This window comes from Nannobrachium achirus (assembly GCF_963921795.1).
Source record: "Nannobrachium achirus genome assembly, chromosome: 6".
Lineage (NCBI taxonomy): Eukaryota > Metazoa > Chordata > Actinopteri > Myctophiformes > Myctophidae > Nannobrachium > Nannobrachium achirus.
In genome coordinates, this window is record NC_137815.1 from 52,678,485 (window position 1) to 52,694,323 (window position 15,839).

Here is a 15,839-nt window from a genome sequence, read left to right on the forward strand (position 1 = left end):
CTATGCTGTGTTCATTTCACTATATCACTGTAAATCATCGATTTAATCCTAATCAAGGCAATATAAATATCCATTCATATTTAATGCTCATTTAATCATTAAATCCTAAACTGTCACGTCAAAACAATGAATACATTTGGCTTTAATAGATACAAAAACAAACTGGATTAATTGAAAATGACAAGTGTTTAAAAGCATTCCTTCAAAGCATCATTGGGAACATTCCTTATCTCAATAACACAATATACAGTACAACATTTGAAACCCTCAACAGTTAAAAAAAAGGCATGGACAAGTCAAAGAAAAGTGTGTATAAATATTTTATTGCAATAAATATGATGAGGAGATCTCGACCCTCACATCTGGCTTCATTGGTCCTGCATGGACGTACAGTACAGGTCTGAAAGACAGAAAACAATTGCATTCACAGATACAACACAACAGCGAAGAGCTTTTATTTCAATTATAATCAATGTTGTGTTGTCACAAGTGAAAATAACTTTTACTTAGTTGTAACAAGAGTAGTAGTCACCATACAGTAAAAGATCGTAGCTAACAATGCTAATTAGCTAGCATGAGAGTTTTACCTTGTTGTTGTTGTTGTTGTTGTTGTTGTTGTTGTGAGTCGTGCTGCTTCTCTGGGGAGTTTGCTGAGTTTAGGATATGTTAAGGATGTCATCAATACTATTAACTGGTGTAGATAGAATAAAAACATCGAAGATAGCGGTGGCTTGCATATCAAGAGACCATGACCGCACCGCACCATCTAGCTGACAGCTGGAAAAAAAAACCTCCGTTGGTTTAACCCTTTCAGTTCATTGTCATAATCTTTTACTGCAGCGCTGGGCAGTGTTGCCAAAATTTGTGAGAGAAATAAGCCAAACAAGCCAACTCTTGCAATATAAATAAGCAAAAAAAACAAGATAGTTTAGGTAAATAAATTGACTTGGCAACACGTTTATATGCATGCCTGACAGAGAGAACCCGGAAGTTCCCTTTCGACTTGGGGGCGGGGCCTCCCTCCTGCAATCGGCCAGGAATTTCGTCTATATAGAGTCTGGAACTACACCTCCTGAACGGTGAGTAATGGCAGCTGGCATTTCCATTCACGAAAATATAATTTCTGCTAAACAGCAAACTAAATATGCTTAGATGATTTTTATTTATATAATGATAAATGTGCGCGATGTGAGACAGAAACGGAAGTGAGGAGGAGGCTTCACTTCCGTTTAACCGGTTACTCTCATCATTCTTCTTCCGTTATTCCAGACTGTATGACGGGAGCATTTCAGTCAACAGTCTGGCCACGCGAGACTAGCCTGCTGGTGGCTCTATAAAAGGCTGATGTGAAAAATGCAGGGCAAAGGTTTTTCCTTGGCCTCTAGGGAGTGCGCATACAAAGTTTTACACTGATCAGTGGAGTTATAGGTAAAAAACACGCATCGCTTGTTGTAGCGCCACCATGAGGCTGAATACAATTTAAAAAATCACACCCGTGTGAACTGAGCGGTGGTCGTGGAGGCTATGCAACAGCACTACTGGGTGGGTGCAGCGGGGTTAGTGTGCTTTACAATGCTGTAGTTTCTTCACACACTCTAATTTTTTTTGACCCTAAAACATTCAGTTTGTTAATAATTATAATAATACTTGACCACACATGCTGACCCACCCTTCCCCCATGTGTGTGTGTGTGTGTGTGTGTGTGTGTGTGTGTGAGAACAACAGCGCCCCTCCCTTAACATGTGTGGTCAGAAAAGGTACTGCAGGCTTGAGGCTACATACACGGCCGGACGGCCGGACGGCCGGACGGATACCCACACACACGGCCACGTATAGGAGACGGTGTGACCACCGCTCAAAAAAGGCATTTACTTAGTAGGGCCTTCAGAGTCACAGAGAGAGAGAAACTGAGACATGTAGACAGGGAGAGAGAAAAAAAGTGAGAGAAAGAGACAGCATGAGAGAGAGAGACGGAGAGAGAGAGAGAGAGAGACAGAGAGAGAGCCTGAGGAAAAGAATACAGATATGAAATGGTATTGGACAGATAATTAGAGATCAGGAATTTCCTTTTTGAAGACCTTACACCTTACAACACACACACACACACACACACACACACACACACACACACACACACACACACACACACACACACACACACACACACACACACACACACACACACACACACACACACACACACACACACACACACACACACACACACACACACTTTGTTGCTAATGGCTCTCTGTGACCTCTCCTCCTTCACTTTCATCTGTCCTTTGTTGAACTTTGCCATTCTATTTTTCTGTGCTTCCTCTCTGTTCATCTTTTTCTATCACACTCTTTCATCTTTGCTTCTGCCTTTTTCACCCTCGCCTTTGTCAATTATTAACTTTGCTCTCTACAAAACTCTCCTTGGCTCTGTATGTTCCTACTTCCCTCCCTGCCCCTTCTCATCTTCAACCTCTCTTCTCATCTTCTTCATAACATTTCTTTTTTTTGCTCGTTTCACTAAACTTTTCTTCCCTCTGAGTCCACCCACTGTGCTAGGAGGTAAAAGCACTTTTATCGAGTTGCATCCCGCCACCACTCTCTCTCTCTCGCCAGGGGCGTCACAAGGTGGAGGGGCCTTAATTATTTTATACTTTAGCTATTGAAAATTAGCAGATATACAAGCTCACAGAGTGGCACCGAGTGCCGCGCTGCGGGGAACTGCCCATAAGTCAGAAATCTCATTAGTCCTACATCTCATTAGTCCGAATTTAGTTGGTATTAGGTTTTAGGGTTAGGTTTAGGCATAGTTTTACTGAGGTTAGGGTTTGGGTTAGGTTTAGGCATAGTTTTACTGAGGTTGGGGTTAGGTTTAGGCATAGTATTTTTCACCAGGTTAACATCACCATATTCCGACTAATGGGATGTAGGAACAATGAGATTTCGGACCAAAGCCATGGCACCGCGCTGCGAGCTTGTAGACCTGCTATTTTTGAAAAGTTGTGAAAATGTGTGCAAATCTTTGAATATCTATGTATTTTTTTAAGCGAACATTTGTAACTCAAATTTTTCTTCTGGGGGGCCCCTTGAACTAAATATTTTGAGATGGGGTCCATGTAGTCCTTCACATGAAAAGGTTTGATCACCACTGACATAGAAACATAGGTTTTTCAAAAATTTGAAATATTCAAAGGCTTTTGGCTGTGAGCTTGTATATCTGCTATTATTTCAATAGTTAAGGTACCCAGGGCCCAGGATTTGGTGCGACACCCCTGTCTCTCGCTACTTTTATCATCTCCCCTTCACAGTTGTGTGCTACTTCAGCACTTTTTCCTCTCTTCTTCCAAGCTACTGTCCTGCTCTCTTGCAGAACGTATTCTTTTTTTCATCATCCCGCCACTCTAGTCTTCTCTCCTCCCTGCGGCTCAGCTACTGTCGTTGGCAGTAATTTCATGGACATCAATTCCATTTCTCCATCACTCATTCAGAATGTATTGTGAATGAGATGTCACCTGAAATGTGTTGCCTAGCAACACATTCATTTACAAACAGAACAAATACAAACAAATGCTCCCCACATGCAGTTTCACACAAGATTTCTTCCACTGCTTTTGCCCTCCTCCCCTTCTACCACCCCTCCATTCCAAATAAATTCATCTTCCCAGCCCTTTCCATTTCAATATGCTTTAATTATTTTCATAACAAGTAAGACATTAGCAAAAGTTCCCTGCCGTCACGGGTTTGTTTGTTCAATCCCTTTCCTGCCACTTGTTCACTCCCAGTCCCTCAAGTGCCTCCCCACCGCCTTCCCCTTCCATCTGTCTCTCGTGGGCCAATGTGCAGGATTGTGTTTCACTGCGGTCTGGGTTTGTGAATATTGGCTTGTTGGAAGGCAGCCATGTCCATCTATGAAGGTGGAGGTTGCTGCCATTACACACCTGCTGTCTGGAAGAGTGCCTGGTGTGTGTGTGTGTGTGTGTGTGTGTGTGTGTGTGTGTGTGTGTGTGTGTGTGTGTGTGTGTGTGTGTGTGTGTGTGTGTGTGTGTGTGTGTGTGTGTGTGTGTGTGTGTGTGTGTGTGAGTGAGAGAGAGAGGGGGGGAGAGATAGAGATGCACATAGAGAGAGTGAAAAGAGGAAGATGGAGACAAAAACAAGACAAACATAGAGAGAGACGAGAGGAGATAGAGAATAACGGAGAGTGATAGAGAGACAGGGAGAGAAAAGGATGAAGAGAGAGAGAGAGAGAGAGAGAGAGAGAGAGAGAGAGAGAGAGAGAGAGAGAGAGAGAGAGGAATAGTAGAGGGAGAGGAGAGGCAAAGAGGAAGAGAGAGACAGAGAATTAAAGAGGGAGCGGAGAGATATATTTGAGTCATATATGAAAGCAGAAGGGATTTGGTAGAAGATGGAAGAAAGAAAAGAGGCAGAGAGAGAGAGAGAGAAAGAGAGAGAGAGAGCTTTGGCAATGTAAGAATGCTTGTCCTGCCAATAAAGCATATTTGAATTTGAATTTGAGTGTGACAGAAACTGCAGCTCATTTTAACCTGGTATGTTTGCCAGCTCTTGGCAGTGAAGCTGTTCCAAGGGCAGTGACAGACTATGATAATGGATGTGTACATGGGCCAAAACTGATTTATCATTTCATTGTTCTGAAAACCACTGTGTGCTACAGAATGAGGCTAATGACACAAAACAGATACAATTTTGAAATAAGAAAAACCGTGTAAAACCGTATCCCCAAATATACATAAACAAATAGTCAAACTAGGAAAGATTGCAGTTCCTGTAGAAACGGTGTGGGCTTGCTTCAAGCAATAACAAAAAGAGAAAAAGAAAATAAATGGCGGTGTAGAGAAAATAAATCAGTATCCCAGGGGTCTAGTGCATTGTAACGGAAATAGACTCCTGTGTTCGTACTGACATTCCCTCTTTAAATGGCCTGAAGTGGTTTGAAGTGGGATAGCTCCGAAAGTATAAAAGTTATCAAAGAATTTGATATCCGCGATTGAAGTCCTAATAAAGCTTGTAATTCTTACGTTCGAATGGAGTCTGTAAGTTAAAGCATGTTGATTTAACATGACTGCAAACAAAAAACAAAAATGAAAAGGCCATGGTCTGGTGGAATATATATACATGTATATATATATATATATATATATATATATATATATATATATATATATATATATATATGGGCTGGGACTTTAACTGATTAATTGCAATTAATTAATTACAGAAAAGTAACGCGATTAAAAAAAATTACGCATTTTAATCGCACTTAGTTTTTGCACCACAGAACCTTCAGTTTCGGGCATAACGATCATAGCGACGCAAAAATCAAGAAGAGACAACAAACGCAAAGGGAGAAGTAAATAGTGAATGGAGTTTCTAGGTGCAAGTATGAAGGAGTTGTGAGGTCCTAAATTCTTACATTGACTTCCATTATAAAAAATATAAAAAAATAAAAGATTGAAAAGATTCATAAACACTACTGTAATGTACTGTATAAATGCATTTTGGACCCAGAGAGAAGAAAGGTATCCCAGGTCTACAGAGATTATGACCACACCTTGCAACAGCTACTCTAGAAGATAGATGAGGCTATGCCACTATGATCAGATGTCTTTCTTCTCGCTATATAAATCTGAGCTATTGATATTATTATCGGTTTAAATCCTACTGTATATGTGCCTCTCCCTATTTCTACATACTGTATGCATGTATCACAGTTTCTTCACACTCTCTGTCTATCATTCTGTCTATTTACCATCTGTATGTCCATCATCTGTCTGTCTACTCACAATATATCTAACCGTCCATCCACAAATTCATCCTTACAATGATTAAAAACTCAGAATATTGTCATCAGCAGCCACTAAAAGTCAACAGAGTGTTTTATTAGCTCATCCATCACCTTCAAGGCTTCTATGTTTCACCGCAAGCACATTTGGTGTCATCTGTTCTGTCTGAGTCCTGGCAGATGGTCTCTTACTGTAAATCACCTGAACATCTTTACTGGGAGCTGATATTTATTCAGCACATGGCCAGGGCCAGGGATGATGGGAAAGGGGTGGTTATCTAAAGGTTACCAAATGGGTTCCCAGATTGCCTAAAAGGTCTATGCTAATATTTGGCAATCTTTGATAGCTGAACAGATGCAGCAAAGACCCGCTTTCTTTGGCACTATACTGTAGTATTGTGTGTTTTTAACATCGGTGAGTGTGCTTCTTCGAGTTGCCAGGTAGCGCCATATTCCCATATTACGTATGACATCTTCAATGTTTACTAGTAGTCTAATGCATCAGGATCAGGGCCCACACAAATGAGCGCGCGCACACACACACACACACACACACACACACACACACACACACACACACACACACACACACACACACACACACACACACACACACACACACACACACACACACACACACACACACACACACACTTTACAATGACTTGAAGCAGAGTGGGCAAAATATTACATTTATGTGGCAAAACTGTGTATCACGGCAATATGTGTGCACTGCGTTGCCTTAGCAGAAATACCTTCAAATAACCCATCAAAGGCTTTCCTTTTGGCCACTTGTTCATAGAAAAGTTGTAGCATATCCAAACTATTGATTCGGCATTCCTGGCCTCTTGGATTGAATGACTAACCAGCATACCATGTGCTGCAGCAACATGAAATAATAATCCATTTTGATTCGAGGTGTGCACCGACACTGTACCTTGGGGAATCATAGTAGGGTTTTAAAAGGGTTAGAAAAAAGTAGAAAAAAAGGCGTGGGATCGGTACCTAGATGTTGGCTTTGAAACATTTGAGAGGAATTCTAAAACACTGTGGTTCGATACCACAGCTTGCAGGCATACACGGTGCGTCGCAATGAGCTGAGTTTCTGAATCATGTTAAAAATATCAATAATATATGGTAGCCCAATCAATGTTAGGTTATCACGCGGCATCATATTAACCATATGAACCCTAGTAGCATCCTATTCTGGAGTGAAAATTCTGTGAAAATAGTGAGCTTGTAACAGGGCTTGACATTAACATTTTGAGCAACTTAGGACCTTTGGAAAGTACAGTACATTTACCATTCAATTGTCCAGGCACAAAAGTCACAAGTCGAGCTCGGGACAAGTGACCACCAAATGACAAGTAAAACTTTGATGTTCTTGTCCTTAAATATTAATTACTGTGTGGTGTGCGGTATCTGACCATGATGAGAGCAATGAAGCTCAGGTCGTCATGTGCTGGTAGCGGCGTCAAAGCCAACAAACCTGGCGTGTAGCAGAACCAGGCGGCTAGCTAGCTTTGGTAACGTGGTTTGAACACGGAGCAGGCACAGTAGCATGTGCTAAAGCGACAAAGCTTAGCGGGCAGTGTTAGAAAACACAGTGAAATTGCAGGCTATGCGTTGTGAACGCAGAGCAAGCTAGGCTAGGCTGTGTTATGCTAAGCTAGGCCTTGCTAGCCTGAGGCTACGAAGCCCTTATGATAGAGAAATCAATCTCGATATTTGAAACTTAAAGTTTACTGTACGTATTATCGTCCAAGAATCCATGGTCACTAACGTCTCGCGGTCCAGGGGACAAACCTGTCCTTTATGAGACTTATTGATCTATACGACTTGATTTATTGGACTGAGATTAATGCATGTGTTCTCGTGACAAGAAGCAAGTGGAAATGACTAGCTGCTCGCCCTGACGAAGGATATAAGCGGCAGACGGGACCTCCGCCAGTCAGGTAGCGATCAGTTTACAGCCAAACAACATTGTCCGGAGTGCAGGTAATGTTTCTGGGTTCACGCCAGAGGGTGCTCTCCTATAGAGAGTCATTGAAGAATTAAACATCGTCTCGGCCACACTGTCGGCCTGGCAGTGACAATTAACTATTTATAGTGTAGTAGTTTGGTATCACACAGACTGTGCACAAACACACAATTAAAATTGTATCCATGTTCACATAATGGAGGGCATACCAGGACACAAATGCACATGTACAAAAAATCATTTAAAATCTGAATAAAATATTTGACCTGGACAACAGTGTAGTGCAGTACATATTGCATGACTGATGACTGATTCACTGCTCCATTAATTTACTCCCCTCTCTTTCTGTATGTCACACATATAAATGTGAGATCAATCTGCAGACATATTCTGTCTCTGTACAGTGATCACACAATTAAAGAGATCTTTCCGTTTCTTATGAAAAATGTTGTTGAATCGGCACTATGGTTTACACATTTTGTTGTTTTTCTATATAGTAATTTAGTGAATCCTGACATGTAAAGTAAAGGGTACCCTGTCACTTTATTCAAAGAAAAATAACGCACATCCGCCGTTGTTTGGTGCTGAGCTGAAACTGCCAGAGCAGTATTACTAAGAAACAAGAAAATGGCTCACAGCTCACTTTTAGTAGCTCCAATATTTATTTGAGACGACAAGCAGCATAGCATACATATAAACGTTTCAACCGTTCTTGGTCTTCTTTGTTGCGAGCCATTTTCTTGTTTCTTACCCTTTCACTTTACCCACCCAGGGGGATTTTGGACCATTACATGGACGCTTCTTTGTCTATTAGGGCAGCACATCCCCTGATTTAACCAGAATAACTATAAATTATTTTCATTCCAAGTGGGACTCAAGAGATATGCCTTGGGGAGGACAGAGAGTGGCTTGCAACTCCCCAAGGGGGAACCCAATTCTCCTCTAGCAAAGTCACTAGATGGAAGTGGGAGGGAGGGAGGGAGGGAGGGAGAGAGAGGGAGAGAGAGAGCTTCCAAGGTCAGATACCACCACATCTATGTGCTTTGTGTATTTCTGTTTTGCTTGCTCTCTTTATCTATCAGTCTATACTCTTCTAAAACACAGAGCCTCAACTGTCTTTAGTTATACTGCTATCCGGTTTGTGAGTTTATTCCCAGAATGTGGGAGCAGAGAAGAGAAGAGAAGAGAAGAGAAGAGAAGAGAAGAGTGTGTTCTACTCAACAGATTGCAGTGTCTCCGGGCAACCACACAAAAGGACAAATATGTCACATGACAAAACACAAGAAGGGGTAGGGGGAGCGGAATCAAGAGACACCCTGCAGGGAAAGGTTATCAGGGGGGAAAAAGGGACAGAAATGATTAGTGAACAATTTCCATGATGACCCTGGACACACTTATGGCCTAGTCACATGCATAAACACACATTATACAACAGGTAGTCGAGCTCTCAATGGAAAACAGGCTTTCCAACCGTGCATATAACGAGCACAGATGCACGGTCTCTCATCAAGTAAAGAAATCAGCTGCGTTGGTCACGAAAGACCTCAAGCGCTCCTCTCTCCCCACACTATGCTAGGCGGCTAGGCAGCCAAGGCTAGCGGTTTTCATGTGACGTTCAGGGACAGAGTAGCTAAATGTGGCATTAAAAAATTACAAATTCCTATCGAATATCTTAATTACAATGAAATTAAGTTGACGTGTTTTTTTTAAGGGCAACAGTTGTTGCAGTTGTCCAGTGATGCTCGGCGGAACTCGCCTACGGCTCGTTCCTTACCGCATCACCGCATGAAATATTGCTTAATTCACATTTAAAAACACATTACCAGTAAGACTCCCTAATCGGGAGATAAGCGACCGTCAGGTCGCATACACAAACTTTATAAGGCAATCGTAGCCAATCAGGTGGGAATATGGGAAATGGGACAGATCCATGTTGATCACATGACGTTAGAGATACTGTGTACCGCTTTGCGTGATTTTTGGGCAATATCTGTAGGAGCAGTGTCCAAAAATGTGTTTTGCAAAAATCGGCCTCATGGTGGCACTAGAAGAGGGTCATGTGAAAGATCAGGGCTGGATGTTGTGGTTTGGCAGTCAAGGAGTGTGTGTGCAAAGTTTGGCATGGATAGGGGCAACGGTGCCGGAGATAAGAGTAGGGAAAAAGTGTGAAATGACGTGATGGGCAAAAGTGTGACGTGACGTGACGTGACAGACAGCCGGTGGATGTTTTGATAGTAACTGCGACCTGACAGTCGCAATAAACACAGATACACACAGAAATACAAGGAGAGAGCGAGTTCTAAAAACATAGAGCTTTAACAACCTCAGAATCTCACTCGAAATGCATTCAAAGTTGATGCTCATGGATACTCCACCAGGAGTCCTCAAACTTCTCTCCCCTGAGCCCTGAAACACTGAAATTCCCTATTAAGTTTGAAGTATGCCCTAAAATCACAGTTCTCCTCAAATTTGAATTAGTCTTAGTTAAATACTTTCTCCGTCGACCTCAGGGTTGTATACATTATCTTTTCTATCAATAGGGGGGGGGGGGCAGAAAATACACAAGGAGTAGGTGTCCCCCCTTGTCGTAACTCTTAAGGGTCCCGGACCCAATGTTGAAGATCCATATTTGAGTGAGCTTCACAACTTCTCACGAGTGCCTTCTTAGGGCTGAAGTGGTTAAAGAAACGGAGGCATAATGTAATAAGTAACACAAGTTAGGGCATTCACGAATAGTGATTTTTAGTATTCGAATTAGTCGACCTCAAAGTATTTGAATAGTCGAATATTCAACAGGAAATATATATCTTTTTCATCCAATAAAAATGAGCAATTCTCGGTCTAGTAGTGACAGTTGCATTACCTGTCTTTTCCTCCATCATGACATCGAGTTTGCTGGCTGGCCGCTGTTTTTCCCACTGGTAATTAGTTCCGGGAGACGAAACGTGGCGCATGAGTATAGAGCATTAACCAATTCATCCACCAGGGTCATTGATAACTCATTCTTATGACTTCTAGCCAAGCTGTATAAAAAAAAATCAAATTTTCGACTTCGGTGAACAACGTCGAATAGTGACTTTGATATTCGAATATTCTGTGAATGCCCTAACACAAGTCGATAACATACACATACATATATGTACATGTAGCTACTTGAGCAGTGTTGGTTTTGTCGACTAAAACTATGGCGAAGAATGTTCGTCGGCTACCTTTTTTCACAGACGAAAACAGATAAAAACGTAAGCTATGATGACTAAAACTAAGACCAAATATATTGACAATTTCGTCAACAAATAATAATTAAACTAAACAGAATTTTATTCAAAAGACTATGACTAATACTAAATCAAAATTTGCTGTAAACATCTACAAAAATCTACAATCTACAATCTACTAAAATCTACATTTGCTGTAAAAATCTACAATCAACACAAGTAATTCCTGCTATGGAGTTCTTTAGACCCTCCAGATGATGCTTGGCATGATGTCTACGGAAACGGCTTGTGTTGCCATGGCAACAGCAAATGGCTGGCGTGGTGACGAGGCCATCTCTTGTTGTGACCGATCGCCTAACAGGCAGCTTAGCATTCTGGCTAGGGTCATGGTTGAGACACATGTATGCACGCACGCACGCACCCACGCACACAGACACACACGTTATATATGACTATAAGAACCTTGAAAACATGCCAACGTTGCACTCAAATCCCAGCGAAAGCTCTCACACACAAGCACACGATAGGGAGCCTGCACAACTGCAATGTGACTTACATGGTCAATATGTATAATGGTGAAGTGTCACGAGGAGGGCTGCGTAACTAATGAGCCTCGGCAATATTTCAACAGCGAGGACAGATTGATGTTTCCCAAAAGAAACCCCATCATTAAAGAGTCTGATGAGTGCCAGGCCTGACAGGCCTACAGTAAATCAATCCTCCAGATCATGCCTTACATGTGTCTGCATACTTTCACATACTATTAACTAGAGTCGATGTGTCTCACAATCTCCTGTTTGTCAGCCAGGAGACCATATTTTAAATGTAAATCCTTGAAAAAAAAAAGAAAAAAAAAAGAAAACAACTCCTGCACACTGTCTCCAAATGCAATAAAAAAGGTTTTAATGGGAAATCACAATGTTTGGTAAAAAAAGATTTTTGAGCACTGTGGAACCATTCACACAACAACTTCAAGCGGGAACTAGGCAAGTCTGTGTGTATACAAAGGTAACATGTCCTTGGTTTGAACTCCCTTTGGTCCGACCACCTAAACCTAACCTTAACCCTAACCTCAGTAAAACTATGCCTAAACCTAACCTTAACCCGACGCTGGTGAGTAGCTAACCTGCCGACGGTGTTCGGACCAACGGGAGTTCGAACCATGGGGCAGTCCCCTATACAAACACACTATCCTCCCCCCTCCCCTCTCAGACAGGTACCTGTCTTTGATTCTTTAATTTATTAGAGATCACTAACGAGCACAGAACACGTTATGGCCCAAACAATCAACTCAGTACACAACCCCTTTGAAGTTCAAAGGGAGCAATTAAGAGCTCTGGCCGAGCTCCCCCCCCCCCTCACAGACTTTTCTGTCCCTGCAACATACAACATAAACAGTGGAACAGAATCAAAATACATCCGTAGGGATGTGTCTTTCTGCAAGGAAACACCCCAGCACAATAATATAAAGGGAAATGACTACTAAAATATATATATACGTATATATTAAAAATAGGCTTAAAGTTACTAGTTTCCCTTACCGTAACTATTGTTGCTATCCTTAGTTATTTCTTTGTTATTCTCATTATTGCTGCTACAATGTTGAGGAACCAAAACAAAAGTTTGCGTGTGTAATAATACAAATATTGAATCCTCAATCCTCAATGCTCAAATACGGGGAAGCTTTAATCGCAGGAATAAAGCAACAGGGCTGTTACCAAGTTGTTAGTCAAAGCCTCAGGTTAATTAACTAAGAATGGAAGCCCTGTGGATGTTTGAGGGTATTGTCTAAAACCTCACCTCTTTCAATACCACCTCCTCCCCTAGCACATCTTATTTCATTTTATCTGCACTTGGTGTCTGTTTAGACCTTTTAGACCCACCTATCTAGTTGGGTCTAAATGCTACTGACCTAAGCATACCACAGAGGCAAACAATGTCAGCTTCATCAAAAACCTTCCGTCACATTCTCATACACCAGTGATACTCAAAGTGGATTTCAGGGACTCTAGGTTCCTTTATGGGGGTAAATTGATTGAAGTGTGTAACTTTGACAGTGGACAAATGGAACCAAATGGACCCTTCAGGGTCCATTTGGTTCCATTTGTACACTGTCAAAGTTAAGGGGAGACCTTCAAATTTAAAAGTTTGAGAACCACTGTCATGCACCACCCAATCTGTGAAACTCACATGCATGCAGGGAGAAGTGCTTGTGATCCGCGGGGGCCATGCCACCGGGAGCCGAGGGGATGGCGGGGGTCATGATGGTGGAGCCCAGGGGACCTACGACTGGGGGTAACGTGGTCGCAGGTTTGCCTAGCGCTGCTACGGTGAGGTTGGAGATGTCGCCTCCCTCGCCCAGTAGGTGTTGGATGGAGTGGAGCTGGAAGCAAGGGTCGGACAGCAGGACAGAGGCAGCGCGGTTGATCCTAAGAGAGGGAGGAAGGGAATAGATGACACAGAGAGAGGGGGGACATAGGGTGGTAGGGTGGAACAGGGGAAGAGAAAGAAGAGGACACCTTGTTAGAGGTTATGTGTGTTCTGTTACAGGTTTAACACCGTTAGGCAGGGAAGTGCCCCACCTACCCATTGCCAAATATAAATATACATTTCAATTACATTTTTTTTTTGCAATGAATAACAGGAGTGGGACAGAAAAAAGTGTGAATTCCAAGGGTGACAAATGACCGTAAAGTTAAAAAGATATACCTGTTACTGTACATACTGTACTGTATGTCAAAGTCCTTAATCATTGAAACTCTATATACTTTGTTGGATGTCAAATAGCAGAAATAACAGAACTACAAGCTGACAACACGAAGCATTGAGAGCGTGTAGATGTGCCATTTATGCCGAATGTTTGCATATTTTCACCCATTATGACATGCCCAGAATAGGGACGCTAGGGCTAATGTGGTTAAGCTCGCCATTAGGAGCTAGTGTGATACTTGTTGGAACACCACAGAACCATAAGGCTAAATGGCCCTGGGCATTATGCTTTTGCTGTTTTGAATTAGTAATGCTTTCGTTGTTTTGAAAAATGCAAGCTGTGAGAGGCATTGATCTTTCAACCTGAATGAAAAGCTGGGTTTTTCTGTTCCCTAAAAAAGGAATCAAGACCACTTTAGCCTGTTCACAACAATATTTTCTTTCAGAATAATTTCAAGATGATGGAAAATGTAATATAGGCAATCTACCACAGAAAAACATTGCAACTTTATATTTCTTTCAACCATCTCAAGCAATACGATTTGAAGATGCCAGAAAATCACATTATCCCTTATCAGTCAATTGAAATGACCTCAGCATAGACCTCATTACCCTCAAACTGATAAGTGGAACAAGCCAGTTAAATGTCATTAAAAAAGCATTAAAGCAACCCTGAACACCATCAGCAACCATAGAGCAAGCCAAACAAGAAATAGACTACCATTGGGGTTTCCTGCTTGGATAAAATACTGTATTTGCTTTGAATCTGCAAACAAACAAAATAATAATAATAATAATAATAATAATAAACCAATGAATTACTAACATATATACAAGTATAAAAAAGATATATATACAGGAATAATAATAATCCACAAAATATAACATTTTACAATTCTAGATGTTACACCATCCTACTCAGGAGCGATGCGAGTTGGGAATAATGCAAGTTGGGAATGCATTCCCCACCCGGTTATGCATTACCCATTACCCGTCTACCCATTGTACCCGCCAAATACGTGAAGTACAGACGGACACACAGATAGAGATAGACAACAACACTTGGGTCTCCAAATTATGCCTATACAGTATATGGGTGGATCAGTCGAACAAGCATTTCTGAACAACCAATTATGTGACCGACTCGATGCTGCGCACGGCGCTCCCTCAGAGCATTGGCGATGTGCGAGGAGAGTTTGAAGGCGGGCGGGCGGTTCTGGAGATAAGTGAACTACAGGCCGACAAGCAGAGATCTCACACATTTACTGTAGTGTAGGATAAGCACACACATGGAAATAGAGTGGCACAAATTATGTATGGGCAATATGACATTTCTGTCCGATATCCGATATAATAATTGCTGTTATGGCCAATAACCAATATAAACTGATGTCAATATGATCTCATTCTGATTCTGATCCCATAAAATAAAATATCGGCTAAAACCTGTATATTATTTTGATATCAGTTCGATACCGATATTGCATTTTAAGGCCACCATCGGCCGATACGATATATCATCAAATAATATATATATATATATATATATATATATATATATATATATATATATATATATATATCAAAATATTTTGTCCACTCAAAATATAGTACACTTGTACAGTATGTGGATATAGAATTGTCAAAAGAATAAATAAAATAAAATAAATGATGGTCAATTTTCATAGTGCATTAGGTTGTATGGATTCCAAGAAACTGCTCCGACCACCTCTTAGGAAGTTGACCACTGGCTTGTTCGTGGAATTGAAGCGATCGATGGCTCGTCAGCTTTTAAGTAGTGCATTGCGTGTCTCGGCTCGCTCGCTCTTGCACAGCCATGCTCAGCATCATTCTCACACAATGGACAGATCACACACCCTCTCTATGTGTGTCTATTATGTCTCCCTTTCTCATTCCCAACCCCTCTCTCTCTCGGGGCAACCACTCACACTCAGGGACGTGCAGAGAATGTTAGAGAGGCAGGGGCTGAAATCTCTAAAGGGGCCTTTTGGTGAAAATATTGAAAATGGCAGACCTCCAAGCTCACAACGTGTCGCGCTGTGATGCGTTGTGAGCTTGGAGGTCGGCTATTTTCAGTACTTGATACCACACTGAACTAAGCAATTCAAGTGAATACTGG

General features: G+C 41.6%; 1 protein-coding gene across 1 annotated transcript in view; it reads right to left on the bottom strand.

The window, feature by feature from the left end:
• The window catches only part of rnf123 (ring finger protein 123), a 207,706-nt gene that overhangs the window by 36,136 nt on the left and 155,731 nt on the right, over nucleotides 1-15,839 (bottom strand). Inside the window, exon 37 of the mRNA XM_080727740.1 lies at nucleotides 13,181-13,419. Coding sequence (XP_080583866.1) covers nucleotides 13,181-13,419 — 239 coding nt within the window. The remainder of the gene's footprint in view (nucleotides 1-13,180; nucleotides 13,420-15,839) is intronic.